We start from the raw sequence: 27,941 nt of genomic DNA on the forward strand, positions 1-27,941 counted from the left end.
TGACCTCTGATACACTATATTAGGCCCCATGACCTCTGATACACTATATTAGGCCCCATGACCTCTGATACACTATATTAGGCCCCATGAACTCTGATACACTATATTAGGCCCCATGACCTCTGATACACTATATTAGGCCCAGCCTTTGGAACTTATTTTTTTTCCCCTAGATATGGCTACTAATCATATTTATCAAATCAAATATATTTATAAAGCCCTTCTTAAATCAGCTGATGTCTCAAAGTGCTGTACAGAAACCCCCAGCCTAACACCCCAAACAGCAAGCAATGCAGGTGTAGAAGGACGGCTATATACAGTATATTGTGATCACTACATCCGATGGATTTGGATACCACTATTAAGCAAATTTCTGCAGAATTAGTAAAGATGTGATCAATACATGATGATGATTTCATTCCTGTTATTATACATTATATAAGATGTGACTGGTCTTAATGACTTTGCTACTTGTTTTTCTGTCACATTCAGGGAGGGTGTGAGGGTGTGGGGGTGTGAGGGTGTGGGAGTGTGGGGGTGTGAGGGTGTAGGGGTGTGAGGGTGTGGGGGTGTGGGGGTGTGGGGGTGTGAGGGTGTGGGGGTGTGGGGGTGTGAGGGTGTGGGGGTGTGGGGGTGTGGGGGTGTGGGGGTGTGAGGGTGTGGGAGTGTGGGGGTGTGAGGGTGTGAGGGTGTGGGGGTGTGAGGGTGTGGGAGTGTGGGGGTGTGAGGGAGTGGGGGTGTGAGGGTGTGAGGGTGGGGGGTGTGAGGGTGTGAGGGTGTGGGGGTGTGAGGGAGTGGGGGTGTGGGGGTGTGAGGGAGTGGGGGTGTGGGGGTGTGAGGGAGTGGGGGTGTGAGGGTGTGGGGGTGTGAGGGAGTGGGGGTGTGAGGGAGTGGGGGTGTGAGGGTGTGGGGGTGTGAGGGAGTGGGGGTGTGAGGTGTGGGGGTGTGAGGGAGTGGGGGTGTGGGGTGTGGGGGTGTGGGGAGTGGGGGTGTGAGGGAGTGGGGGTGTGAGGGTGTGGGGGTGTGAGGGAGTGGGGTGTGTGGGGGTGTGAGGGAGTGGGGGTGTGAGGGAGTGGGGGGGTGGGGGTGTGGGGGGTGTGAGGGTTTGGGGGTGTGAGGGTGGGGGTGTGAGGGAGTGGGGTGTGGGGGTGTGAGGGAGTGGGGGTGGGGGTGTGAGGGAGTGGGGGTGTGGGGGTGTGAGGGAGTGGGGGTGTGGGGTGTGGGGTGTGGGGGTGTGAGGGTGTGGGGGTGTGAGGGAGTGGGGGTGTGGGGGTGTGGGGTGTGGGGGGTGTGAGGGAGTGGGGGTGTGAGGGTGTGGGGGTGTGTGAGGGTGTGGGGGTGTGAGGGTGTGGGGGTGTGGGGTGTGGGGGTGTGAGGGTGTGGGGGTGTGAGGAGTGGGGGTGTGGGGTAGGGAGTCGTTAACCTACAGTTTCACAATACGGGGGGTGTTAGCCTGTTTATAATTTAATCAACATAACATTAATTTGATGAAGAACGTGTCATTAATTAAAAAAGTATTTAAACAAGAAGTAAAAGACTGGTTCAATTAAGAAGCATAAACGGGGACTCCAGCACTGTTACAGTCTTAATCTGTGTCTGGGAAACTATAGATTATCCTAGAGAAGAGAGATGTTCCTTCTATTTTCCTCTAGTCCTTTTTTTAATCACTGCTCAAACAATGTGCTCTGGTGTCGTCAGTGAGGGCCTCCCCAGAGCCTTGGCTGGGAACAGCAGTAACCGCACAGATGGCTGAGAAAACTGAAAGTGTGCGTCCCAAACGGCACCCTACAGTTATAGTGTACTACTTTTGATCAGACCTCTATGGTCCTTCGTCAAAAAAAAAAAAAAAAAAAATGCAATCTAAGGGAATATGGTGCCGTTTGTGACACAGCCAAAGTCTCACAGAACCAACAGAAAACAGAGCAGAGGAGCCAGAGAAGGTCAGACTGACAGTTGGAGTCAGAAACCCCTGGTTACTGTCACCACGGGAACCCCTAGCAACTAGAGCCCGACTGATTTCTCGGTTGACCAATATTTTGGGCCAATATTAGACTTTTGCGTATGCATTTGTATCTGCTTTTAATCCGTCCCAAAAAGGACCGATATAACATGCAGAGAAAACGCTAGAAAAAAAAAAGTCTGGCTAAAATGTCTAACCCACTGACCTCTGAAAACCCGTTTTCGCACCGAGAGGAGAGGAGTTGCCACATTTGTCAAGTAAACCCTTTTTTCCCCCATAATGTTTTCAGGCGAATTAAGAAGGAGTATCAACTTAATTTTAACAACGTAGGCTAAAGAAGCAAAATGTGGTTTTCCCATCAAAATAACAATTATTCTGAATTTAAGATAAATCTCCCTTATTAAACTCTCCAGATCATTTTCCATCAATGGAGGTCAATTTCACTTGTTTTGACAGCTGTGATTAAGCAATAAGACCAAAGGAGGTGTGGTTTATGGTCAATATACCACGGCTAAGGGCTGTTTTTTAGGACATAGACCTTAGTCGTAGTATATTGGCCATACACCACAAATAACAGCCCTTAGTCGTAGTATATTGGCCATACACCACAAATAACAGCCCTTTGTCATAGTATATACACCACTCACCCACACCCCTCCGGTCCTCTCCACCACTCACCCACACCCCTCTGGTCCTCTCCACCACTCACCCACACCCCTCCGGTCCTCTCCACCACTCACCCACACCCCTCTGGTCCTCTCCACCACTCACCCACACCCCTCCGGTCCTCTCCTCCACTACTCACTCAGTCAGTAACCGCCTGCCTCACTGCCTGATAGTCAGTAGCAGCAGGTCACGGTGAAATGTAACATTTTTAAGGGAAATGCCATGGCTGCCGCGGTGCAATTTAGAAGTAGTCCAAAAACCCACCACCTGCGACCAAAACATTTTCACCCGTGACAACGTTTTCAAAGTAGGCCAATTGTCAAGAAAAAAAAATGCGAACATGGCAACACTGCCTGAAGAGGGTGATCTTTACGTGGCTATAAGCCTATCTTGCCTTGACGCGCGACAGTAAGAGGCTGGACACTGTCGGTCAACGCAACTACACCAGTCAGGAAAAGGGAGTGAATGACTGTGAATTAACTGCTACTGCTTCTACGGTGAGTGCTGAGGAGATAGAAGCAGATTGTCAGCTTAATAAAGTGGCAAGAACATGTGCACTGGCCATAATACTGTTAGGTGGGTGAAGTGTCAAGGTAGGGTGTCTGGTGTCATTTCACGATCTACGTATGCGGAAGTCTCAACACTATACACGTCAGCTGTGAAATAAGGTGAACTATTTTTTTTTTAAAGCTGCTACAGTGACTGAAATGACTGCAACACTCAACAAAGAGCTGCAGTTAGTTTCAGAGTGGGTGGCAAGGAATAAGTTAGCCTCTAAGTATTTATAAAACTAAAAGCATTGTGTTTTGGAACAAAACACTCACTAAACCCTAAACCTCAACTAAATCTTGTAATAAATAATGTGGAAATTGAGCAAGTTGAGATGACTGAACTGTTTGGAGTGACACGAGATTGTAAACTTTCACGGTCAAAACATATTGATACAGTAGTAGCTAAGATGGGGAAAAGTCTGTTTATAATAAAGGGATGCTCTGCCGTCTTAACACTATGAACAAGGCAGGTCCTACAGGCCCTAGTTTCTACATTCTCAACAACACTATCAACAAGGCAGGTCCTACAGGCCCTAGTTTCTACATTCTCAACAACACTATCAACAAGGCAGGTCCTACAGGCCCTAGTTTCTACATTCTCAACAACACTATCAACAAGGCAGGTCCTACAGGCCCTAGTTTCTACATTCTCAACAACACTATCAACAAGGCAGGTCCTACAGGCCCTAGTTTCTACATTCTCAACAACACTATCAACAAGGCAGGTCCTACAGGCCCTAGTTTCTACATTCTCAACAACACTATCAACAAGGCAGGTCCTACAGGCCCTAGTTTCTACCTTCTCAACAACACTATCAACAAGGCAGGTCCTACAGGCCCTAGTTTCTACCTTCTTAACAACACTATCAACAAGACAGGTCCTACAGGCCCTAGTTTCTACCTTCTCAACAACACTATCAACAAGGCAGGTCCTACAGGCTCTAGTTTCTACCTTCTTAACAGCACTATCAACAAGGCAGGTCCTACAGGCCCTAGTTTCTACCTTCTTAACAACACTATCAACAAGGCAGGTCCTACAGGCCCTAGTTTCTACCTTCTTAACAACACTATCAACAAGGCAGGTCCTACAGACCCTAGTTTCTACCTTCTTAACAACACTATCAACAAGGCAGGTCCTAAAGGCCCTAGTTTCTACCTTCTTAACAACACTATCAACAAGGCATGTACTACAGGCCCTAGTTTCTACCTTCTTAACAACACTATCAACAAGGCAGGTCCTTCAGACCCTAGTTTCTACCTTCTTAACAGCACTATCAACAAGGCAGGTCCTACAGGCCCTAGTTTCTACCTTCTTAACAACACTATCAACAAGGCAGGTCCTACAGGCCCTGTAAGTTTTTGACTTGAGGTTATTATTTATAGGCAGGTGCCAGGTAGTTTCTACCTTCTTAACAGCACTATAAACAAGGCAGGTCCTCAGGCTTTTAGTTTTGTCGCAATGATTACTGTCCCAGTCTGGTCAGGTCAAAAAGGTCTACATTTGGCTCAAACAAAGGACTTATGTAAAAGTCAGCTAATGGAAATAAACTTTTCATAAACCCTTAAAATTGTAAAGAACTTCAAAAACAACTATATTCTGTTGCGTGGGTTGTATTAGCAACAACAAGATTACACATCCCTACTTTAATAATATCACAATGAGTTCTGTTCCTCCAGAAATGTCACTGTAGCTGTCTGCCTAAAAAGAGCACCTGCCCGGAAAGGAGTTCATGAACTCACAGTGACTTTTGTCACCGATGTTTGTCCGTTCATTCCGTGTAGCGGGGCCCAGTATTAAACATACAATCAATATAACAATTCCACTACTTAGAGCCATGACAGAACCATAGAGCCATGATCAACTCTTAATTACAGTCCTCAACTAGCCATGACTACACAAATCACAGTACTACATCACATCCAAACAAATGAAATACCGTATACAAAACAGTACTACATAGAGCCAGTCAGACAATCCAATCCGCCAATAGATCTCCAGCGGAGAAATGGAACCTATTCAAAGAACGGAGAGGTGATTTAAAAATATAGTCCAGGGACGCGAAGAGTGGATCCGATCCTGGGTAAACTCTCTTAATGTATTGTAGATATGTGGTTAGGGGTCTGGTAGTAGGCTACAAAACACACGTTTAACGGCAACAAAACAAACGGAATAGAGTAAGCTGAGGGAACTGAGGGTTGAACACATCCTCATGGTCTCCAGGGAACACCCCTTTCGTGCAGCTGATGCTGGCTATTTAATTGTAGATATGGGAATTAAAGGGAACACGTATTGTAGATTGGTAGTAGGAGTGGCTGGAACAGACGGTTCAGATAAAATTCAGGGTAGTGGTCAGGAACACACAGGTAGTTTCTACCTTCTCAACAACACTATCAACAAGGCAGGTCCTACAGGCCCTAGTTTCTACCTTCTTATCAGACATGTGGTAGTAGAGTAGGCAGGTCTACAGGAACACACTAATGTATTGTACCTATGTGGTAGTAGAAGTGGTCTGATCAACAATGTATTGTCCTATGGGTAGTTTCTACCTTCTCAACAACACTAATCATTGTAGAATGCAGGTAGTACAGGCCCTAGTTTCTGAGGGAACACACTAATCATTGTAGATATGTGGTCCTAGAGTAGTTTCTACCTTCTTAACAACACTATCAACATGTAAGATATGTGGTACAGACCCTAGTTTCTAGGGAACAACACTAATGTAACAAGATATGTGGTACAGAGTAGTTTCTACCTTCTTAACAACACTTCAATGTAAGGCATGTGGTAGTACAGGGTCTGAGTTTCTACACTTAACAACACTGTAGATAAGTAGTAGAGTAGGTCTCAGACTTAATGTATTGTAGATATGTGGTAGTTTCTACCTTCTTAACAGTGGTATCAACAAGGCAGGTCCTACAGGAACACACTTTATGTATTCTACCTTCTTAACAACAGGGGTCAACAAGGAACACACTTAATGTAGTAGACATGTGGTTCTAGGGGTCTGAGGGAACAACACTATCAACAAGATAGGTGGTAGTAGAGTAGTGGTTTGAGGGAACACACTTGATTATTGTAGTATGTGGTCAGGTGCACACTTAATGTATTGTAGAAAAAGGTGGTCTGAGGAACACATTAATTTTGTAGAACAGTGGTAGTAGAGTAGTGGTCTGGAACCCTTGTAGAGTGGTCTGAACACAGATGTATTGCTAATATTGAGGAACACACTTAATGTAAAATGTATGTCAATCTCTAGTGGCTCAAAGTGGAGGAGAGAGTGGTCTGAGGGACTTCATCACACTTTTATTTATGAGTAGGTATTGACATGTTGAATGTATTGAGCTGTCTGGTAGTAGAGTAGTGGTCTGAGGGAACACACTGCATACCCCACAAGACATGCCAGTAGAGGTCTCTTCCAGAACAGACTGTAATGGAGGCAGACATGTGGTAGTACATAGTGGCCATGACTACATGGAATGTATTGTAGATATGTGGTACATAGAGCCAGTGGTACAGGGAACACATTAATGTACTAGATAGTGGTAGTGACTACATGGTCTGATTCCACACACTACATGAGCCATGACTATGTGGTAGTCCACAGTAGTGGTCTGAGGGAACACATGGAATGTATTAGACAGTACTACATAGAGTGGTCTACATGGAACTATTAATGTACTACATAGTGGTATGACTAGTGGTCTGGAACACATTCCACAGTACTACATAGAGGTAGTAAGTAGTGGTCAGGGAACACACTTAAGTATTGTAGACATAGAGCCTTAATGTATTGTAGAGTAGTAGTGGTAGTAGAGTATGTCTACAGGGAACTCTATTCCACAGTACTACATAGAGCCATGTCTACATGGAACACATTACAGTATTGTACATAGAGGTAGTAACTAGTGGTCATGGAACACTATTCCACAGTAGACATAGAGGTATGACTACATGGAACTATATTCCACAGTACTAGAGTAGTGGTCCAGGGACTACATGGAACTCTATTCCACAGTGGTACCACCTAGTGGTCTGAGGGAACTCCCTACCATGTAGGAAGTACAGTAGTGGTCAGCACAGTCAAAATGTATTGTAGAGTAGTGGCCCCCAGTAGTGGTCTGGAACACACTTAATGTATTGTAGGACAGTGGTAGTAGAGTAGTGGTCTGAGAGACACCTGAAATTGTAGATATGTGGTAGTCTTTAAGGAATACCTAAGGATAGGATAGAGTAGTGGTCTGAGGGAACCCTCCCTTAAAGATTTAGATGCACTATTAGTAAGTAGTGGTCTGTTCCAATGGATGTCATAAGGTGAATGTCACACAATTTGTATTGTAGCTCTGGATATGTGGTAGTAAGTAGTGGTCTGAGGGAACACACTTAAATGTAAATGTAAATGTGGTAGTAGAGTAGTGGTCTGAGGGAAACACTAATTTGTAGATATGTGGTACATAGAGCCATGACTACATGGAATGTATTGTAGATATGTGGTAGTAGAGTCAGTGTCTACAGGGAACACACTTAATGTACTAGATATGAGGTAGTAGAGTAGTGGTCTGAGGGAACACACTTAATTCCACAGTACTAGTGTGGTAGAGCCAGTGGTCTGAGGGAACACATTAATGTATTGTAGATATGTGGTAGTAGAGTAGTGGTCAGGGAACTCTATTCCACAGTTCTAGATATGTGGTAGTGAGTAGTGGTCTGATGGAACTCTAATTCCATATGTGGTAGTAACTGATGCAACACAGTAATGCAGCAGTAAAATTAGATTTTAAAAATATGGTCTGAGGGAACACACTTAATGGACTGTGAAGAGACAGGTAAAGAGTAGCATGATCTGAGGCAACACACAAGATATATGTGGTAGTAGAGTAGTGGTCTGAGGGAACACACTTAATGTATTGTAGAGTAGTGGTCTGAGGGAACACACTTAATGTATTGTAGATATGTGGTAGTAGAGTAGTGGTCTGAGGGAACACACTTAATGTATTGTAGATATGTGGTAGTAGAGTAGTGGTCTGAGGGAACACACTTAATGTATTGTAGAGTAGTGGTAGTAGAGTAGTGGTCTGAGGGAACACACTTAATGTATTGTAGAGTAGTGGTAGTAGAGTAGTGGTCTGAGGGAACACACTTAATGTATTGTAGAGTAGTGGTCTGAGGGAACACACTTAATGTATTGTAGATATGTGGTAGTAGAGTAGTGGTCTGAGGGAACACACTTAATGTATTGTAGATATGTGGTAGTAGAGTAGTGGTCTGAGGGAACACACTTAATGTATTGTAGATATGTGGTAGTAGAGTAGTGGTCTGAGGGAACACACTTAAATGTAGATATGTGGTAGTAGAGTAGTGGTCTGAGGGAACACACTTAATGTATTGTAGATATGTGGTAGTAGAGTAGTGGTCTGAGGGAACACACTTAATGTATTGTAGATATGTGGTAGTAGAGTAGTGGTCTGAGGGAACACACTTAATGTATTGTAGAGTAGTGGTCTGAGGGAACACACTTAATGTATTGTAGAGTAGTGGTCTGAGGGAACACACTTAATGTATTGTAGATATGTGGTAGTAGAGTAGTGGTCTGAGGGAACACACTTAATGTATTGTAGATATGTGGTAGTAGAGTAGTGGTCTGAGGGAACACACTTAATGTATTGTAGATATGTGGTAGTAGAGTAGTGGTCTGAGGGAACACACTTAATGTATTGTAGATATGTGGTAGTAGAGTAGGGGTCTGAGGGAACACACTTAATGTATTGTAGATATGTGGTAGTAGAGTAGTGGTCTGAGGGAACACACTTAATGTATTGTAGAAGCTGCATTCATTTTGCTCCAATGTAGCTGCTGGCTTGGCAGGAACTAATAGGGATCCATAATAAACCCCAGGAAGAGTAGCTGCTGCCTTGGCAGGAACTAATAGGGATCCATAATAAACCCCAGGAAGAGTAGCTGCTATCTTGGCAGGAACTAATGGGGATCCATAATAAACCCCAGGAAGAGTAGCTGCTGCCTTGGCAGGAACTAATGGGGATCCATAATAAACCCCAGGAAGAGTAGCTGCTGCCTTGGCAGGAACTAATGGGGATCCATAATAAACCCCAGGAAGAGTAGCTGCTGCCTTGGAGGAACTAATGGGGATCCATAATAAACCCCAGGAAGAGTAGCTGCTGCCTTGGGAGGAACTAATGGGGATCCATAATAAACCCCAGGAAGAGTAGCTGCTTCACAGGAACTAATGGGGATCCATAATAAACCCCAGGAAGAGTAGCTGCTGCCTTGGCAGGAACTAATAGGGATCCATAATAAACCCCAGGAAGAGTAGCTGCTGCCTTGGCAGGAACTAATGGGGATCCATAATAAACCCCAGGAAGAGTAGCTGCTGCCTTGGGAGGAACTAATGGGGATCCATAATAAACCCCAGGAAGAGTAGCTGCTGCCCTGACAGGAACTAATGGGGATCCATAACTTGTTTATACAGTAGCTACTTTATATGTAGTGCCGTAATAGAATAGTACTGCTGTTTCCAGGTTGCATATTGAGTTCAGTCAGAGATTCAGTTACCAGTGAGAAATGCACACACACACACACACACACACACACACACACACACACACACACACACACACACACACACACACACACACGCACGCACGGGCACAGACACGCACACAGACACGCATGCACGAGCACGCACGCACGCACGCACGCACACACGCACGCACACACACACACACACACACACACACACACACACACACACACACACACACATCACATAGACATCATGTCGGAGCACACCACTACTGAGAATACCAGAGGGAGGCTGTCTAATTGAATGAAATCCAACAAGACGTTGGGAGAACAGACAGTGTGTGATGCAGAGAGACAGGACAGGTCTGCTCTCACAGAGGTTCCCCTGCAGGTACATGTGTGGCGGCTGATGTTACCCAGCAAGCAGGGTGGCAGACACCACTCCAGCTGTGAGGTCAGGGGGTGGGAAGGGAACGGGATGCTGTTTCTAAATGAGTAAGGGAACAGGGTGCTGTTTCTACAACAGGAAGGGAACAGGGGGCTGTATCTACGTTAGGAAGGGAACAAGGGGCTGTGTCTACAACAGGAAGGGAACAGGGGGCTGTATCTACGTTAGGAAGGGAACAAGGGGCTGTGTCTACAACAGGAAGGGAACAGGGGGCTGTATCTAAGTTAGGAAGGGAACAGGGTGCTGTTTCTACAACAGGAAGGGAACAGGGGGCTGTATCTACGTTAGGAAGGGAACAAGGGGCTGTGTTTACAACAGGAAGGGAACATGGGGCTGTGTCTACAACAGGAAGGGAACAGGGGGCTGTGTTTACAACAGGAAGGGAACAGGGGGCTGTGTCTACAACAGGAAGGGAACAGGGGGCTGTGTTTACAACAGGAAGGGAACAGGGGGCTGTGTCTACAACAGGAAGGGAACAGGGGGCTGTGTCTACAACAGGAAGGCAACAGAGGGCTGTGTCTACAACAGGAAGGGAACAGAGGGCTGTGTCTACAACAGGAAGGGAACAGGGGGCTGTGTCTACAACAGGAAGGGAACAGGGGGCTGTATCTACAACAGGAAGGGAACAGGGGGCTGTGTCTACAACAGGAAGGGAACAGAGGGCTGTGTCTACAACAGGAAGGGAACAGAGGGCTGTGTCTACAACAGGAAGGGAACAGAGGGCTGTGTCTACAACAGGAAGGGAACAGAGGGCTGTGTCTACAACAGGAAGGGAACAGGGGGCTGTGTCTACAACAGGAAGGGAACAGAGGGCTGTGTCTACAACAGGAAGGGAACAGGGGCTGTGTCTACAACAGGAAGGGAACAGGGGGCTGTGTCTACAACAGGAAGGGAACAGGGGGCTGTGTCTACAACAGGAAGGGAACAGGGGGCTGTGTCTACAACAGGAAGGGAACAGAGGGCTGTGTCTACAACAGGAAGGGAACAGAGGGCTGTGTCTACGACAGGAAGGGAACGGTTCAGGGGGCTGTATGTGTCTACAAATGGAAGGAACAGGGTTTCAAATTACGTTTTAGCCAAATATTATATCTGTTTGTGGCTTCTTGCAGTCAATTTGCAGTCGACAAATTATGTGTATTTATGTTCCAGCCCCCAACAGGAATCTGGGAACAGTTGATGGCTCTAAAATGACACCAATCTGGATTAAAAAACAGGAAGGGAACAGGGGGCTGTCGACATCAGTATAAACAGGAAGGGAACACACACACACACAGGACACACACACACACACACACACACAGGGGGCTGTATCTACAACAGGAAGGGAACAGGGGCACACACACAACAGGAAGGGAACACACACACACACACACACACACACACACACACACACACTGTGTCTACACACAGGAAGGGAACAGATATTCCTTTTCCTACAACAGGAAGGGAAAAAATGATAATTAGAGTCTAGAAACAGGAAGGAGTTGAACAGAGGGCTGTTCTACGACAGGAAGTTGAACAGTTAGGGCTGTGTCTAGACAGGAAGGGAACAGAGGGCTGAACTGACAGGAAGGAACAGATAGGAGGAACTGTAGGTTTACAACAGGAAGGAGGAACAGAGGGTTGAACTGATAGGAGTTGAACAGGAAGGAACAGATAGGAGTTGAACATTTACAGTTGAACAGTTAGGAGTTGAACAAGGAGGAACAGTTAGGGGCTGATAGGAGTTGAACAGTTAGGAGGAACAGTTAGGGTTGAACAGTTAGGAAGGAACAGGGGCTGTGTCTACAACAGGAAGTTGAACAGAGGGCTGTGTCTACAACAGGAAGGGAACAGAGGGTTGAACTGATAGGAGTTGAACTGATACAGAACTGAAGGAGGAACAGTTAGGAGGAACAGATAGGAGTTGAACAGACAGGAAGGGAACAGATAGGAGTTGAACTGAGTAGGAGTTGAACTGATACAGTTGAACTGATAGTAGTTGAACAGTTATTGAACAGTTAGGTGTTGAACAGATACAAACAGATAAGTTGAACAGTTAGGAGTTGAAAGTTAGGAGTTGAACAGATAGGAGTTTAGTTGAACAGTTAGGAGTTGAACAGTTAGGAGTTGTCTACAGGAAGGGGAACAGTTAGGAGTTGAACAGTTAGGAGTTGAACAGAAGGAGTTAGTTATGAACTGTTAGGAGTTGAACAGTTAGGAGTTGAACAGTCAAGTTGAACAGTTAGGACAAATTATGTGTATTTATGTTCCAGCCCCCTGAACAGTTAGGAGTTGAACAAGAAAAACAGTTAGGAGTCTGAACTGTCTGAATCTAGTTGATGAACCCTGAGTCTGAACAAATGACACAATCTGGAGTTAAAAAAGTAGGAACATTAGGGTTGAACAGTTAGGAGTTGAACAGTTGGGGTTGAACAGGGAGTTGAACAGATAGGGTTGAACAGTTGGATTTGCTTGTTGAACATACAGTTGTGATAGGAGTTGAACAGATGTTGAACAGATAAGTTGAACAGTTAGGAGTTGAACTGATAGGAGTTGAACTGATAGGAGTTGAACAGTTGAACAGACACAGTTGAACTGACACAGTTGAACAGATACACACTGATAGGAGTTGAACTGATACAGTTGAACTGACAGGAGTTGAACATACAGTTGAACAGTTACAGTTGAACAGTTACAGTTGAACAGATACAGTTGAACACACAGTTGAACACACAGTTGAACACACACACACACACACAACACACACACAACACACAGTTGAACAGTTACAGTTGAACACACACAACACACACACACAGTTATACAGATGGCACTGATATTTGAACTTTTCCTACTAGCATGGTGAACAGACCAGGAAAATGATAATTAGAGTTGAACTGATAGGAGTTGAACAGGAGTTGAACAGATAGGAGTTGAACTGATAGGAGTTGAACAGATAGGAGTTGAACTGATAGGAGTTGAACTGATAGGAGTTGAACTGATAGGAGTTGAACAGTTAGGAGTTGAACAGTTAGGAGTTGAACAGATAGGAGTTGAACAGATAGGAGTTGAACAGATAGGAGTTGAACAGTTAGGAGTTGAACTGATAGGAGTTGAACTGATAGGAGTTGAACAGTTAGGAGTTGAACAGTTAGGAGTTGAACTGATAGGAGTTGAACAGATAGGAGTTGAACAGTTAGGAGTTGAACTGATAGGAGTTGAACAGTTAGGAGTTGAACAGTTAGGAGTTGAACTGATAGGAGTTGAACTGATAGGAGTTGAACAGTTAGGAGTTGAACTGATAGGAGTTGAACAGTTAGGAGTTGAACAGTTAGGAGTTGAACAGTTAGGAGTTGAACAGATAGGAGTTGAACTGATAGGAGTTGAACAGTTAGGAGTTGAACTGATAGGAGTTGAACAGTTAGGAGTTGAACAGTTAGGAGTTGAACAGTTAGGAGTTGAACTGATAGGAGTTGAACTGATAGGAGTTGAACTGATAGGAGTTGAACAGTTAGGAGTTGAACAGATAGGAGTTGAACTGATAGGAGTTGAACAGTTAGGAGTTGAACAGTTAGGAGTTGAACAGTTAGGAGTTTGTGGTGCTATGACCCAACTCTGAGCCTGGCTCAAAAACATAATTTCAGACATGAAAATGTTACCCGTATCCGTTGAGTAACAACTTTTCGTGTGAATCTCAAAAATAAATCGACAAATATCACAGAGTCATTCTCCCACTGACATCTGAAGGAATAGAATTAACAGAAGGCCCAATATTACAGGTGACATTTATATCGGCCAGCCGAAGACGCTGTGTCAGGGAGAAATAATCCTACGGCGTCCATATTAGGAAAGCCTCAGTTGGTGTCACGCTGAGTCCTTCTGACTCTGACGCTGTCGTAATATGGGTCCTAATCTGGACACCAGACACGCCCCACATCTGTCTCTACTTTGCCAAGCACATTCAGTCACTATAAACATCTGGCGTTTCTCTCCGCCTGCGGTAGGAAACCTCTGACGCACCTAGCAGGAATCCTGGTTGAGCTTGGCTAAAGTCTGACCCCTGACCTAACCCATGACCTCCCAGCAGATGGAGGGTGAAGAGTGGATGAGTGGTGGAGGTGTGGAAGGTGAGGAAGGAGAGTAAAGGCTGGTGTTTGTTAGTGACGGGGGGCGTGGAGGTATAGGTTGTGTGTTGTTGAGGAGCAGAGGAGGCTGGTAGGAAGAGTTATAGGAGGACATGCTCATTGTAATGGCTGGAATGGAATAAACGGGACGGTTAAGCTGAGAGAGAGAGAGATAGTCGGAGCTGAGAGGGACAATAAGCTGAGATAGGCGGAGCTGAGAGGGACAATAAGCTGAGATAGTCGGAGCTGAGAGGGACAATAAGCTGAGATAGGCGGAGCTGAGAGGGACAATAAGCTGAGATAGGCGGAGCTGAGAGGGACAATAAGCTGAGATAGGCGGAGCTGAGAGAGAGATAGTCGGAGTTGAGAGAGAGAGATAGGCGGAGTTGAGAGAGAGAGATAGGCGGAGTTGAGAGAGAGAGATAGGCGGAGTTGAGAGAGAGAGATAGGCGGAGCTGAGAGGGACAATAAGCTGAGATAGGCGGAGCTGAGAGAGAGATAGGCGGAGCTGAGAGAGAGAGATAGGCGGAGTTGAGAGAGAGAGATAGGCGGAGCTGAGAGGGACAATAAGCTGAGATAGGCGGAGCTGAGAGGGACAATAAGCTGAGATAGGCGGAGCTGAGAGGGACAATAAGCTGAGATAGGCGGAGCTGAGAGAGAGAGATAGGCGGAGCTGAGAGGGACAATAAGCTGAGATAGGCGGAGCTGAGAGAGAGATAGGAGGGGAGCTGAGAGAGAGAGATAGTCGGAGTTGAGAGAGAGAGATAGGCGGAGCTGAGAGGGACATTATGCTGAGATAGGCGGAGCTGAGAAAGAGAGATATGTGGAGTTGAGAGAGAGATAGGCGGAGCTGAGCGGGACATTAAGCTGATATAGGTGCAGCTGAGAGGGACATTAAGCTGAGAGAGACATTAAGCTGAGAGAGAGATAGGTGGAGCTGAGATGGACATTAAGCTTAGAGAGAGATAGGTGGAGCTGAGAGGGACATTAAGCTGAGAGAGAGATAGGTGGAGCTGAGAGGGACATTAAGCTGAGAGAGAGATAGGTGGAGCTGAGATGGACATTAAGCTGAGAGAGAGATAGGTGGAGCTGAGAGGGACATTAAGCTGAGAGAGAGATAGGTGGAGCTGAGATGGACATTAAGGTGAGAGAGAGATAGGTGGAGCTGAGAGGGACATTAAGCTGAGAGAGACATTAAGCTGAGATGGACATTAAGCTTAGAGAGAGATAGGCGGAGCTGAGAGAGACATTATGCTGAGAGAGTGATAGGTGGAGCTGAGAGAGACATTATGCTGAGATAGGTGGAGCTGAGAGGGACATTAAGCTGAGAGAGTGATAAGCTGAGAGAGACATTATGCTTAGAGAGAGATAGGCGGAGCTGAGAGAGACATTATGCTGAGAGAGTGATAGGTGGAGCTGAGAGAGACATTATGCTGAGATAGGTGGAGCTGAGAGGGATATTAAGCTGAGATAGGTGGATCTGAGAGAGAGAGAGAAGGTGAGCTGAGACACAGACAGAGAAGACAAGAAATGCCTTAATTTGGCTGAGACACACAGAGAGAAGTTTGGCTTGGCCTGGTTAGGGCCGTCTCTTACCTGACTCTCTCAGTATGAGCTGGGCCATAGCCTGGGCGTTCCCTGCTTCGTTCTCAGCCACACACTGATAGAAACCTTCATCTGACTTCACCAGACCAAGGATCTGGAGGTTACTGCCATCCTGCAGAGGAAGGCACAACACAGTTGGTTTTAAAACCATTTTAATTTAACCTTTATTTAACTGGGCAAGTCGGTTAAAGAACAAATTCTTATTTTACAATGACGTCCTACCCCCGGCCAAACCCGGACGACGCTCAGCCAATTGTGCGCTGCCCTATGGGACTCCCAATCACGGCCGGTTGTGACACAGCCCAGGATCAAACCAGGGTCTGTCGTGACGCCTCTAGCACTGAAATGCAGTGCCTTAGACCGCTGTGCCACTCGGGAGCCTAATAGATAGCAGTATGTTATGTATGGGCTACCATAGAAAAGTAAAGGCTGTTTCTTCTTTCTATACAATCTGGATCAAAAGCTATTTGTCATTGATTATTGAAATGGTCAGATCTTTGAGTTGACTTCTACATAGTTAGAGTATTAGGGCTTGAACTATACATTGGCTCTTAGTTTGGTGCCCAGCCTACCTAGTACCCCCTATAGTACCCCCCTATAGTACCCCCTATAGTACCCCCTATAGTACCCCCCTATAGTACCCCCTACAGTACCCCTATAGTACCCCCTATAGTACCTCCCAATAGTACCCCTATAGTACCCCTATAGTACCCCCTATAGTACCCCCCTATAGTACCCCCTATAGTACCCCCCTATAGTACCCCCTATAGTACCCCCTATAGTACCCCCCTATAGTACCCCCTATAGTACCCCCTATAGTACCCCCCTATAGTACCCCCCTATAGTACCCCCTATAGTACCCCCTATAGTACCCCCTATAGTACCCCCCACTAGTACTCCCCCCCTATAGTACCCCTATAGTACCCCCTATAGTACCCCCTATAGTATAGTACCCCCCCTATAGTACCCCTATAGTACCCCTATAGTACCCCCTATAGTACCCCAATAGTACCCCCTATAGTACCCCCTATAGTACTCCCCTATAGTCCCAATAGTACCCCCTATAGTACCCCTATAGTACCCCTATAGTACCCCTATAGTACCCCCTATAGTACCCCCTATAGTACCTCCCAATAGTACCCCCTATAGTACCCCCTATAGTACCCCCTATAGTACCCCCTATAGTACCCCCTATAGTACCCCCTATAGTACCCCCTATAGTACCCCCTATAGTACCCCCTATAGTACCCCCTATAGTACCCCCTATAGTACCTCCCAATAGTACCCCCTATAGTACCCCCCTATAGTACCCCCTATAGTACCCCCCTATAGTACCCCCTATAGTACCCCCTATAGTACCCCCCTACAAGGTCATCAGAGTCGTGTTCGTGATCCTGTGTGATTTACAACCATCTGGATGTAGTCACTGGGTATGTACCCCTATGACATTATATGGGTGACATGGTTTATAACCCCCCCACACACCCCCATATACACTACACACACACACACACTCCCTCACTCACTCACCACTCACCACTCACTACACTCACTCAGTCACTCACTCAGTCACCACCAGTCACCCCCATGGTACCACCAGGTCATCACGTGTTCATGATCCTGTGTCATTTACAACCATCTGGATGTAGTCACTCACTCACTCACTCACTCACTCACTCACTCACTCACTCACTCACTCACTCACTCACTCACTCACTCTCACACACACACACACACACACACACACACACACACACACACACACACACACACACACACACACACACACACACACACACACACACACACACACACACACACACACACACACACACACACACACACAGAGGCCGTGTTCTATGTGACGTACAACGATCTGGAAGTAGTCACTGGGGATGACCTCCTCTCCGTTCTTCATCCAGCGCACCGTAGGAGGAGGGTTCCCCGTTACAGCACACTCCAGCTCCATGTCCGTACTCTCATAGGCATACGTGTTGGTGGGGTAGTTCAGGAACTGGGGTGGCACTGTAGAGAGAGGGAGACAGGGTTAGGGTTAGACATACGTGTTGGTGGGGTAGTTCAGGAACTGGGGTGGTACTGTAGAGAGAGGGAGACAGGGTTAGGGTTAGACATACGTGTTGGTGGGGTAGTTCAGGAACTGGGGTGGTACTGTAGAGAGAGGGAGACAGGGTTAGGGTTAGACATACGTGTTGGTGGGGTAGTTCAGGAACTGGGGTGGTACTGTAGAGAGAGGGAGACAGGGTTAGGGTTATGACATACGTGTTGGTAGGGTAGTTCAGGAACTGGGGTGGCACTGTAGAGAGAGGGAGACAGGGTTAGGGTTAGACATACGTGTTGGTAGGGTAGTTCAGGAACTGGGGTGGCACTGTAGAGAGAGGGAGACAGGGTTAGGGTTAGACATACGTGTTGGTAGGGTAGTTCAGGAACTGGGGTGGCACTGTAGAGAGAGGGAGACAGGGTTAGGGTTAGACATACGTGTTGGTAGGGTAGTTCAGGAACTGGGGTGGCACTGTAGAGAGAGGGAGACAGGGTTAGGGTTAGACATACGTGTTGGTAGGGTAGTTCAGGAACTGGGGTGGCACTGTAGAGAGAGGGAGACAGGGTTAGGGTTATGCATACGTGTTGGTAGGGTAGTTCAGGAACTGGGGTGGCACTGTAGAGAGAGGGAGACAGGGTTAGGGTTAGACATACGTGTTGGTAGGGTAGTTCAGGAACTGGGGTGGCACTGTAGAGAGAGGGAGACAGGGTTAGGGTTAGACATACGTGTTGGTAGGGTAGTTCAGGAACTGGGGTGGCACTGTAGAGAGAGGGAGACAGGGTTAGGGTTAGACATACGTGTTGGTAGGGTAGTTCAGGAACTGGGGTGGCACTGTAGAGAGGAGACAGGGTTAGGGTTATGCATACGTGTTGGTGGGGTAGTTCAGGAACTGGGGTAGGCACTGTAGAAGAGGGAGACAGGGGTTAGGTTTAGACATACGTGTTGTAGGGATGTTCAGGAACTGGGGTGGCAGATATAGGTGGAGGTTTAGACTTCTGTGTATGGATGTTGGTTAAGGGTCAGATATAGGTGTTCAGGAACTTTAGACTGTAGAGAGAGGAGATGGATGTTGGTTAGGTCATACGTATAGGTGGAGGTAGTTAGAACTGTGTATGGATGTTGGTTAAGGTCAGACAGGGTGGAGGGTTAGACATACGTGTTGGTATGGATAGTTCAGGAACTGGGGTGGCACTGATATAGGTGGAGGGTTTAGACATACTGTGTATGGATGTTGGTTAAGAGTCAGGGATATAGGTGGAGGTTTAGACTTCTGTGTATGGAGACAGGGTTAAGGTCAGATATAGGTGGAGGTTTAGACTTCAGTGTATGGATGTTGGTTAAGGTCAGATATAGGTGGAGGTTTAGACTTCTGTGTATGGATGTTGGTTAAGTTCAGGATATAGGTGGAGGTTTAGACTTCTGTGTATGGATGTTGGTTAAGGTCAGATATAGGTGGAGGTTTAGGACTTCTGTGTATGGATGTTGGTTAAGGTCAGATATAGGTGGAGGTTTAGACTTCTGTGTATGGATGTTGGTTAAGGTCAGATATAGGTGGAGGTTTAGACTTCTGTATATGGATGTTGGTTAAGGTCAGATATAGGTGGAGGTTTAGACTTCTGTGTATGGATGTTGGTTAAGGTCAGATATAGGTGGAGGTTTAGACTTCTGTGTATGGATGTTGGTTAAGGTCAGATATAGGTGGAGGTTTAGACTTCTGTGTATGGATGTTGGTTAAGGTCAGATATAGGTGGAGGTTTAGACTTCTGTGTATGGATGTTGGTTAAGGTCAGATATAGGTGGAGGTTTAGACTTCTGTGTATGGATGTTGGTTAAGGTCAGATATAGGTGGAGGTTTAGACTTCTGTGTATGGATGTTGGTTAAGGTCAGATATAGGTGGAGGTTTAGACTTCTGTGTATGGATGTTGGTTAAGGTCAGATATAGGTGGAGGTTTAGACTTCTGTGTATGGATGTTGGTTAAGGTCAGATATAGGTGGAGGTTTAGACTTCTGTGTATGGATGTTGGTTAAGGTCAGATATAGGTGGAGGTTTAGACTTCTGTGTATGGATGTTGGTTAAGGTCAGATATAGGTGGAGGTTTAGACTTCTGTGTATGGATGTTGGTTAAGGTCAGATATAGGTGGAGGTTTAGACTTCTGTGTATGGATGTTGGTTAAGGTCAGATATAGGTGGAGGTTTAGACTTCTGTGTATGGATGTTGGTTAAGGTCAGATATAGGTGGAGGTTTAGACTTCTGTGTATGGATGTTGGTTAAGGTCAGATATAGGTGGAGGTTTAGACTTCTGTGTATGGATGTTGGTTAAGGTCAGATATAGGTGGAGGTTTAGACTTCTGTGTATGGATGTTGGTTAAGGTCAGATATAGGTGGAGGTTTAGACTTCTGTGTATGGATGTTGGTTAAGGTCAGATATAGGTGGAGGTTTAGACTTCTGTGTATGGATGTTGGTTAAGGTCAGATATAGGTGGAGGTTTAGACTTCTGTGTATGGATGTTGGTTAAGGTCAGATATAGGTGGAGGTTTAGACTTCTGTGTATGGATGTTGGTTAAGGTCAGATATAGGTGGAGGTTTAGACTTCTGTGTATGGATGTTGGTTAAAGGTCAGATATAGGTGGAGGTTTAGACTTCTGTGTATGGATGTTGGTTAAGGTCAGATATAGGTGGAGGTTTAGACTTCTGTGTATGGATGTTGGTTAAGGTCAGATATAGGTGGAGGTTTAGACTTCTGTGTATGGATGTTGGTTAAGGTCAGATATAGGTGGAGGTTTAGACTTCTGTGTATGGATGTTGGTTAAGGTCAGATATAGGTGGAGGTTTAGACTTCTGTGTATGGATGTTGGTTAAGGTCAGATATAGGTGGAGGTTTAGACTTCTGTGTATGGATGTTGGTTAAGGTCAGATATAGGTGGAGGTTTAGACTTCTGTGTATGGATGTTGGTTGGTTAAGGTCAGATATAGGTGGAGGTTTAGACTTCTGTGTATGGATGTTGGTTAAGGTCAGATATAGGAGGAGGTTAGACTTCTGTGTATGGTTGTTGGTTAAGGTCAGATATAGGTGGAGGTTTAGACTTCTGTGTATGGTTGTTGGTTAAGGTCAGATATAGGTGGAGGTTTAGACTTCTGTGTATGGATGTTGGTTAAGGTCAGATATAGGAGGAGGTTAAATGTATGTGTATGGTTGTTGGTTAAGGTCAGATATAGGTGGAGGTTTAGACTTCTGTGTATGGTTGTTGGTTAAGGTCAGATATAGGTGGAGGTTTAGACTTCTGTGTATGGATGTTGGTTAAGGTCAGATATAGGTGGAGGTTTAGACTTCTGTGTATGGATGTTGGTTAAGGTCAGATATAGGTGGAGGTTTAGACTTCTGTGTATGGATGTTGGTTAAGGTCAGATATAGGTGGAGGTTTAGACTTCTGTGTATGGATGTTGGTTAAGGTCAGATATAGGTGGAGGTTTAGACTTCTGTGTATGGATGTTGGTTAAGGTCAGATATAGGTGGAGGTTTAGACTTCTGTGTATGGATGTTGGTTAAGGTCAGATATAGGTGGAGGTTTAGACTTCTGTGTTTAGACTTCTGTGTATGGATGTTGGTTAAGGTCAGATATAGGTGGAGGTTTAGACTTCTGTGTATGGATGTTGGTTAAGGTCAGATATAGGTGGAGGTTTAGACTTCTGTGTATGGATGTTGGTTAAGGTCAGATATAGGTGGAGGTTTAGACTTCTGTGTATGGATGTTGGTTAAGGTCAGATATAGGTGGAGGTTTAGACTTCTGTGTATGGATGTTGGTTAAGGTCAGATATAGGTGGAGGTTTAGACTTCTGTGTATGGATGTTGGTTAAGGTCAGATATAGGTGGAGGTTTAGACTTCTGTGTATGGATGTTGGTTAAGGTCAGATATAGGTGGAGGTTTAGACTTCTGTGTATGGATGTTGGTTAAGGTCAGATATAGGTGGAGGTTTAGACTTCTGTGTATGGATGTTGGTTAAGGTCAGATATAGGTGGAGGTTTAGACTTCTGTGTATGGATGTTGGTTAAGGTCAGATATAGGAGGAGGTTAAATGTATGTGTATGGTTGTTGGTTAAGGTCAGATATAGGTGGTGTTTGACCCTGTATGATGTTGGAGGTCAGATATAGGTGGAGGTTTAAAGAACAGATATAGGAGGAGGTTAAATGTATGTGCAAGTCAGATTAGACTGTGTTTCTTCAGATCGTCCCTATGGAGACATTAGCAAACAGGTGGATGATGATCTTCAGATCGTCCCTGGAGACATTAGCAAACAGGTGGATGATGATGTTCAGATCGTCCCTAAGGAGACAGAGGCAAACAGGTGGATGATGATGTTCAGATCGTCCCTAAGGAGACAGTGGCAAACAGGTGGATGATGATGTTCAGATCGTCCCTAAGGAGACAGAGGCAAACAGGTGGATGATGATGTTCAGATCGTCCCTAAGGAGACAGAGGCAAACAGGTGGATGATGATGTTCAGATCGTCCCTAAGGAGACAGAGGCAAACAGGTGGATGATGATGTTCAGATCGTCCCTAAGGAGACATTAGCAAACAGGTGGATGATGATGTTCAGATCGTCCCTAAGGAGACAGAGGCAAACAGGTGGATGATGATGTTCAGATCGTCCCTAAGGAGACATTAGCAAACAGGTGGATGATGATGTTCAGATGTCCCTAAGGAGACATTAGCAAACAGGTGGATGATGATCTTCAGATCTTCCTAAGGAGACAGAGGCAAACAGGTGGATGATGATGTTCAGATCGTCCCTAAGGAGACATTAGCAAACAGGTGGATGATGATCTTCAGATCGTCCCTAAGGAGACAGAGGCAAACAGGTGGATGATGATGTTCAGAGGTCCCTAAGGAGACATTAGCAAACAGGTGGATGATGATGTTCAGATCGTCCCTAAGGAGACAGAGGCAAACAGGTGGATGATGATCTTCAGATCGTCCCTAAGGAGACATTAGCAAACAGGTGGATGATGATGTTCAGATCGTCCCTAAGGAGACATTAGCAAACAGGTGGATGATGATCTTCAGATCGTCCCTAAGGAGACAGAGGCAAACAGGTGGATGATGATGTTCAGATCTTCCCTAAGGAGACATTAGCAAACAGGTGGATGATGATGTTCAGATCTTCCCTAAGGAGACATTAGCAAACAGGTGGATGATGATGTTCAGATCTTCCCTAAGGAGACAGAGGCAAACAGGTGGATGATGATGTTCAGATCGTCCCTAAGGAGACATTAGCAAACAGGTGGATGATGATCTTCAGATCGTCCCTAAGGAGACATTAGCAAACAGGTGGATGATGATGTTCAGATCGTCCCTAAGGAGACATTAGCAAACAGGTGGATGATGATCTTCAGATCGTCCCTAAGGAGACATTAGCAAACAGGTGGATGATGATCTTCAGATCGTCCCTAAGGAGACATTAGCAAACAGGTGGATGATGATCTTCAGATCGTCCCTAAGGAGACATTAGCAAACAGGTGGATGATGATGTTCAGATCTTCCCTAAGGAGACATTAGCAAACAGGTGGATGATGATGTTCAGATCGTCCCTAAGGAGACATTAGCAAACAGGTGGATGATGATCTTCAGATCGTCCCTAAGGAGACATTAGCAAACAGGTGGATGATGATGTTCAGATCTTCCCTAAGGAGACATTAGCAAACAGGTGGATGATGATGTTCAGATCGTCCCTAAGGAGACATTAGCAAACAGGTGGATGATGATGTTCAGATCGTCCCTAAGGAGACATTAGCAAACAGGTGGATGATGATGTTCAGATCGTCCCTAAGGAGACATTAGCAAACAGGTGGATGATGATGTTCAGATCGTCCCTAAGGAGACATTAGCAAACAGGTGGATGATGATCTTCAGATCGTCCCTAAGGAGACATTAGCAAACAGGTGGATGATGATGTTCAGATCGTCCCTAAGGAGACAGAGGCAAACAGGTGGATGATGATGTTCAGATCGTCCCTAAGGAGACATTAGCAAACAGGTGGATGATGATGTTCAGATCTTCCCTAAGGAGACATTAGCAAACAGGTGGATGATGATGTTCAGATCGTCCCTAAGGAGACATTAGCAAACAGGTGGATGATGATGTTCAGATCGTCCCTAAGGAGACATTAGCAAACAGGTGGATGATGATGTTCAGATCTTCCCTAAGGAGACATTAGCAAACAGGTGGATGATGATGTTCAGATCTTCCCTAAGGAGACATTAGCAAACAGGTGGATGATGATGTTCAGATCGTCCCTAAGGAGACATTAGCAAACAGGTGGATGATGATCTTCAGATCGTCCCTAAGGAGACATTAGCAAACAGGTGGATGATGATGTTCAGATCGTCCCTAAGGAGACATTAGCAAACAGGTGGATGATGATGTTCAGATCTTCCCTAAGGAGACATTAGCAAACAGGTGGATGATGATCTTCAGATCGTCCCTAAGGAGACATTAGCAAACAGGTGGATGATGATCTTCAGATCGTCCCTAAGGAGACATTAGCAAACAGGTGGATGATGATGTTCAGATCGTCCCTAAGGAGACATTAGCAAACAGGTGGAAGATGATGTTCAGATCGTCCCTAAGGAGACATTAGCAAACAGGTGGAAGATGATCTTCAGATCGTCCCTAAGGAGACATTAGCAAACAGGTGGATGATGATGTTCAGATCGTCCCTAAGGAGACATTAGCAAACAGGTGGATGATGATGTTCAGATCGTCCCTAAGGAGACATTAGCAAACAGGTGGATGATGATGTTCAGATCATCCCTAAGGAGACATTAGCAAACAGGTGGATGATGATGTTCAGATCTTCCCTAAGGAGACATTAGCAAACAGGTGGATGATGATGTTCAGATCGTCCCTAAGGAGACATTAGCAAACAGGTGGATGATGATGTTCAGATCTTCCCTAAGGAGACATTAGCAAACAGGTGGATGATGATGTTCAGATCTTCCCTAAGGAGACATTAGCAAACAGGTGGATGATGATGTTCAGATCTTCCCTAAGGAAACATTAGCAAACAGGTGGATGATGATGTTCAGATCTTCCCTAAGGAGACATTAGCAAACAGGTGGATGATGATGTTCAGATCTTCCCTAAGGAGACATTAGCAAACAGGTGGATGATGATCTTCAGATCGTCCCTAAGGAGACATTAGCAAACAGGTGGATGATGATGTTCAGATGTCCCTAAGGAGACATTAGCAAACAGGTGGATGATGATGTTCAGATCGTCCCTAAGGAGACATTAGCAAACAGGTGGATGATGATGTTCTGTACCAGGAGACATTAGCAAACAGGTGGATGATGATGTTCTTTATCCCTAAGGAGACATGTATAAACAGTAGTTTTGGATGATGATGTTCAGATTCCCTAAGGAGACATTAGCAAACAGGTGGATGATGATGTTCAGATCTTCCCTAAGGAGACATTAGCAAACAGGTGGATGATGATGTTCAGATCGTCCCTAAGGAGATATTAGCAAACAGGTGGATGATGATGTTCAGATCTTCCCAAAGGAGACAGAGGCATAACAGGAATAGGATGACAGTCAGGTGTGCATATCATCCCTAAAGAGACAGTAGCTATTTATGCTACTATAAAGGTAGCTATTTATGCTACTATAAAGGTAGCTCATGATGCTACTATAAAGGTAGATATTAATGCTACTACAAAGATAGTAATTTATACTACTACATTATAATGGCAGTTATTGATACTACTTTAAAGGTAGCTGCTGATGCTCGAATAAAGTTAGTTATTGATGCTACTATAAAGGTAGCTTGTAATGCTACTATAAAGGAGCTATTGATGCTACAATAAAGTTAGCTAGTGATGCTACTATAAATATAGCTATTAATGCTTCTATAAAGGTAGCTATTGATGATACTATAAATATAGCTATTTATGCTACTATAAAGGTAGCTAGTAATGCTACTATAAAGGAGCTAATGATGCTACTATAAAGGTAGCTATTGATGCTACTATAAATATAGCTATTAATGCTACTATAAAGGTAGCTATTGATGCTACTATAAAGGTAGCTATTGATGCTACTATAAAGGTAGCTATTGATGCTACTATAACTATAGCTATTAATGCTACTATAAAGGTAGCTATTGATGCTACTATAAAGGTAGCTACTACATATGTTGGAGCCTTTTATTTTGTTTAGTTTGTTTACAATGTATTTATGTTTATGACAAGACAAACTCATGAATGTGTATCTGGGATTTTGAGGGGTCAGTTTCTGTGTTGGATTAAGGGGTCAAGTCCTTTCTGCTGACATTTTGTTTTTGCCCCGCCAAGATTTATATGCTAAAATCCCCACTGCTACTCTTTGAGAGGTGCAGTTAACTCTAATGAATTTATCCTCTGCAGCAGAGGAAACTCTGGGTCTTCCTAACCTGTGGCGGTCCTCATGAGAACCAGTTTCATCATAGCACTTGATGGTTTTTTTGTGAGTGCACTTTCAAAGTTCTTGACATTTTCCAGATTGGCTGACCTTCATGTCTGGTGGACTGTCGTTTCCTTTTGCTTATTTGAGCTGTTCTTGCCATAATATTGTATTTTTACCAAATAGGGCTATCTTCTGTATACCACCCCCGCCTTCTCACAACACAACTGATTGGCTCAAATGTATTTCAGAAGGAAAGAAATTCTACAAATTAACTTTTAACAAGGCACACCTGTTAATTGAAATGCATTCCAGGTGACTACCTCGTGAAGCTGGTTGAGAGAATGCCAAGAGTGTGCAAATATTTTGATTTGTTTAACACTTTTTTTGTTTACTACATGATTCCATATGTGTTATTTCATAGTTTTTATGACTTCACTATTATTCTACAATGTAGAAAATAGTAAAAATAAAGAAAAACCCTGGAATGAGTAGATGTGTCCAAACTTTTGACTCATACTGTAAATATAGTATATAGTATATAATATAGTATATAGTATATAATATACCACCCCATTGCAGTACATATAGATGTACACTTCTGTTAATTAGTTCGGGGTCACTTAGAAATGTCCTTGTTTTTGAAAGAAAAGCACATTTTTTGTCCATTAATTAAAAAACATCAAATTGATCAGAAACACAGTGTAGACATTGTTAATGTTGTAAATGACTATTGTAGCTAGAAACGGCTGCTTATATTATGGAATATCTACATAGGTGTACAGAGGCCCATTACAGTATATATAGAAGTATATAACATTCCACCCCATTACAGTACATATAGTGTATATAGAAGTATATAATATACCACCCCATTACAGTATATATAGAAGTATATAATATACCACCCCATTACAGTACATATAGAAGTATATAATATACCACCCCATTACAGTATATATAGAAGTATATAATATACCACCCCATTACAGTATATATAGAAGTATATAATATACCACCCCATTACAGTATATATAGAAGTATATAATATACCACCCCATTACAGTACATATAGAAGTATATAATATACCACCCCATTACAGTATATATAGAAGTATATAATATACCACCCCATTACAGTATATATAGAAGTATATAATATACCACCCCATTATAGTATATATAGAAGTATATAATATACCACCCCATTACAGTACATATAGAAGTATATAATATACCACCCCATTACAGTACATATAGAAGTATATAATATACCACCCCATTACAGTACATATAGAAGTATATAATATACCACCCCATTACAGTACATATAGAAGTATATAATATACCACCCCATTACAGTATATATAGAAGTATATAATATACCACCCCATTATAGTATATATAGAAGTATATAATATACCACCCCATTATAGTATATATAGAAGTATATAATATACCACCCCATTACAGTATATATAGAAGTATATAATATACCACCCCATTACAGTACATATAGAAGTATATAATATACCACCCCATTACAGTACATATAGAAGTATAT

General features: G+C 44.3%; 1 protein-coding gene across 1 annotated transcript in view; it reads right to left on the bottom strand.

The window, feature by feature from the left end:
• dcc (DCC netrin 1 receptor) overlaps positions 1–27,941 on the bottom strand; it is a 681,343-nt gene that overhangs the window by 326,485 nt on the left and 326,917 nt on the right. Inside the window, exons 6-7 of the mRNA XM_052458625.1 lie at positions 17,745–17,899; positions 15,866–15,986 (exon numbers count right to left, since the gene is read on the bottom strand). Coding sequence (XP_052314585.1) covers positions 15,866–15,986; positions 17,745–17,899 — 276 coding nt within the window. The remainder of the gene's footprint in view (positions 1–15,865; positions 15,987–17,744; positions 17,900–27,941) is intronic.

The sequence above is a fragment of the Oncorhynchus keta genome, chromosome 12 (assembly GCF_023373465.1).
Source record: "Oncorhynchus keta strain PuntledgeMale-10-30-2019 chromosome 12, Oket_V2, whole genome shotgun sequence".
NCBI lineage: Eukaryota > Metazoa > Chordata > Actinopteri > Salmoniformes > Salmonidae > Oncorhynchus > Oncorhynchus keta.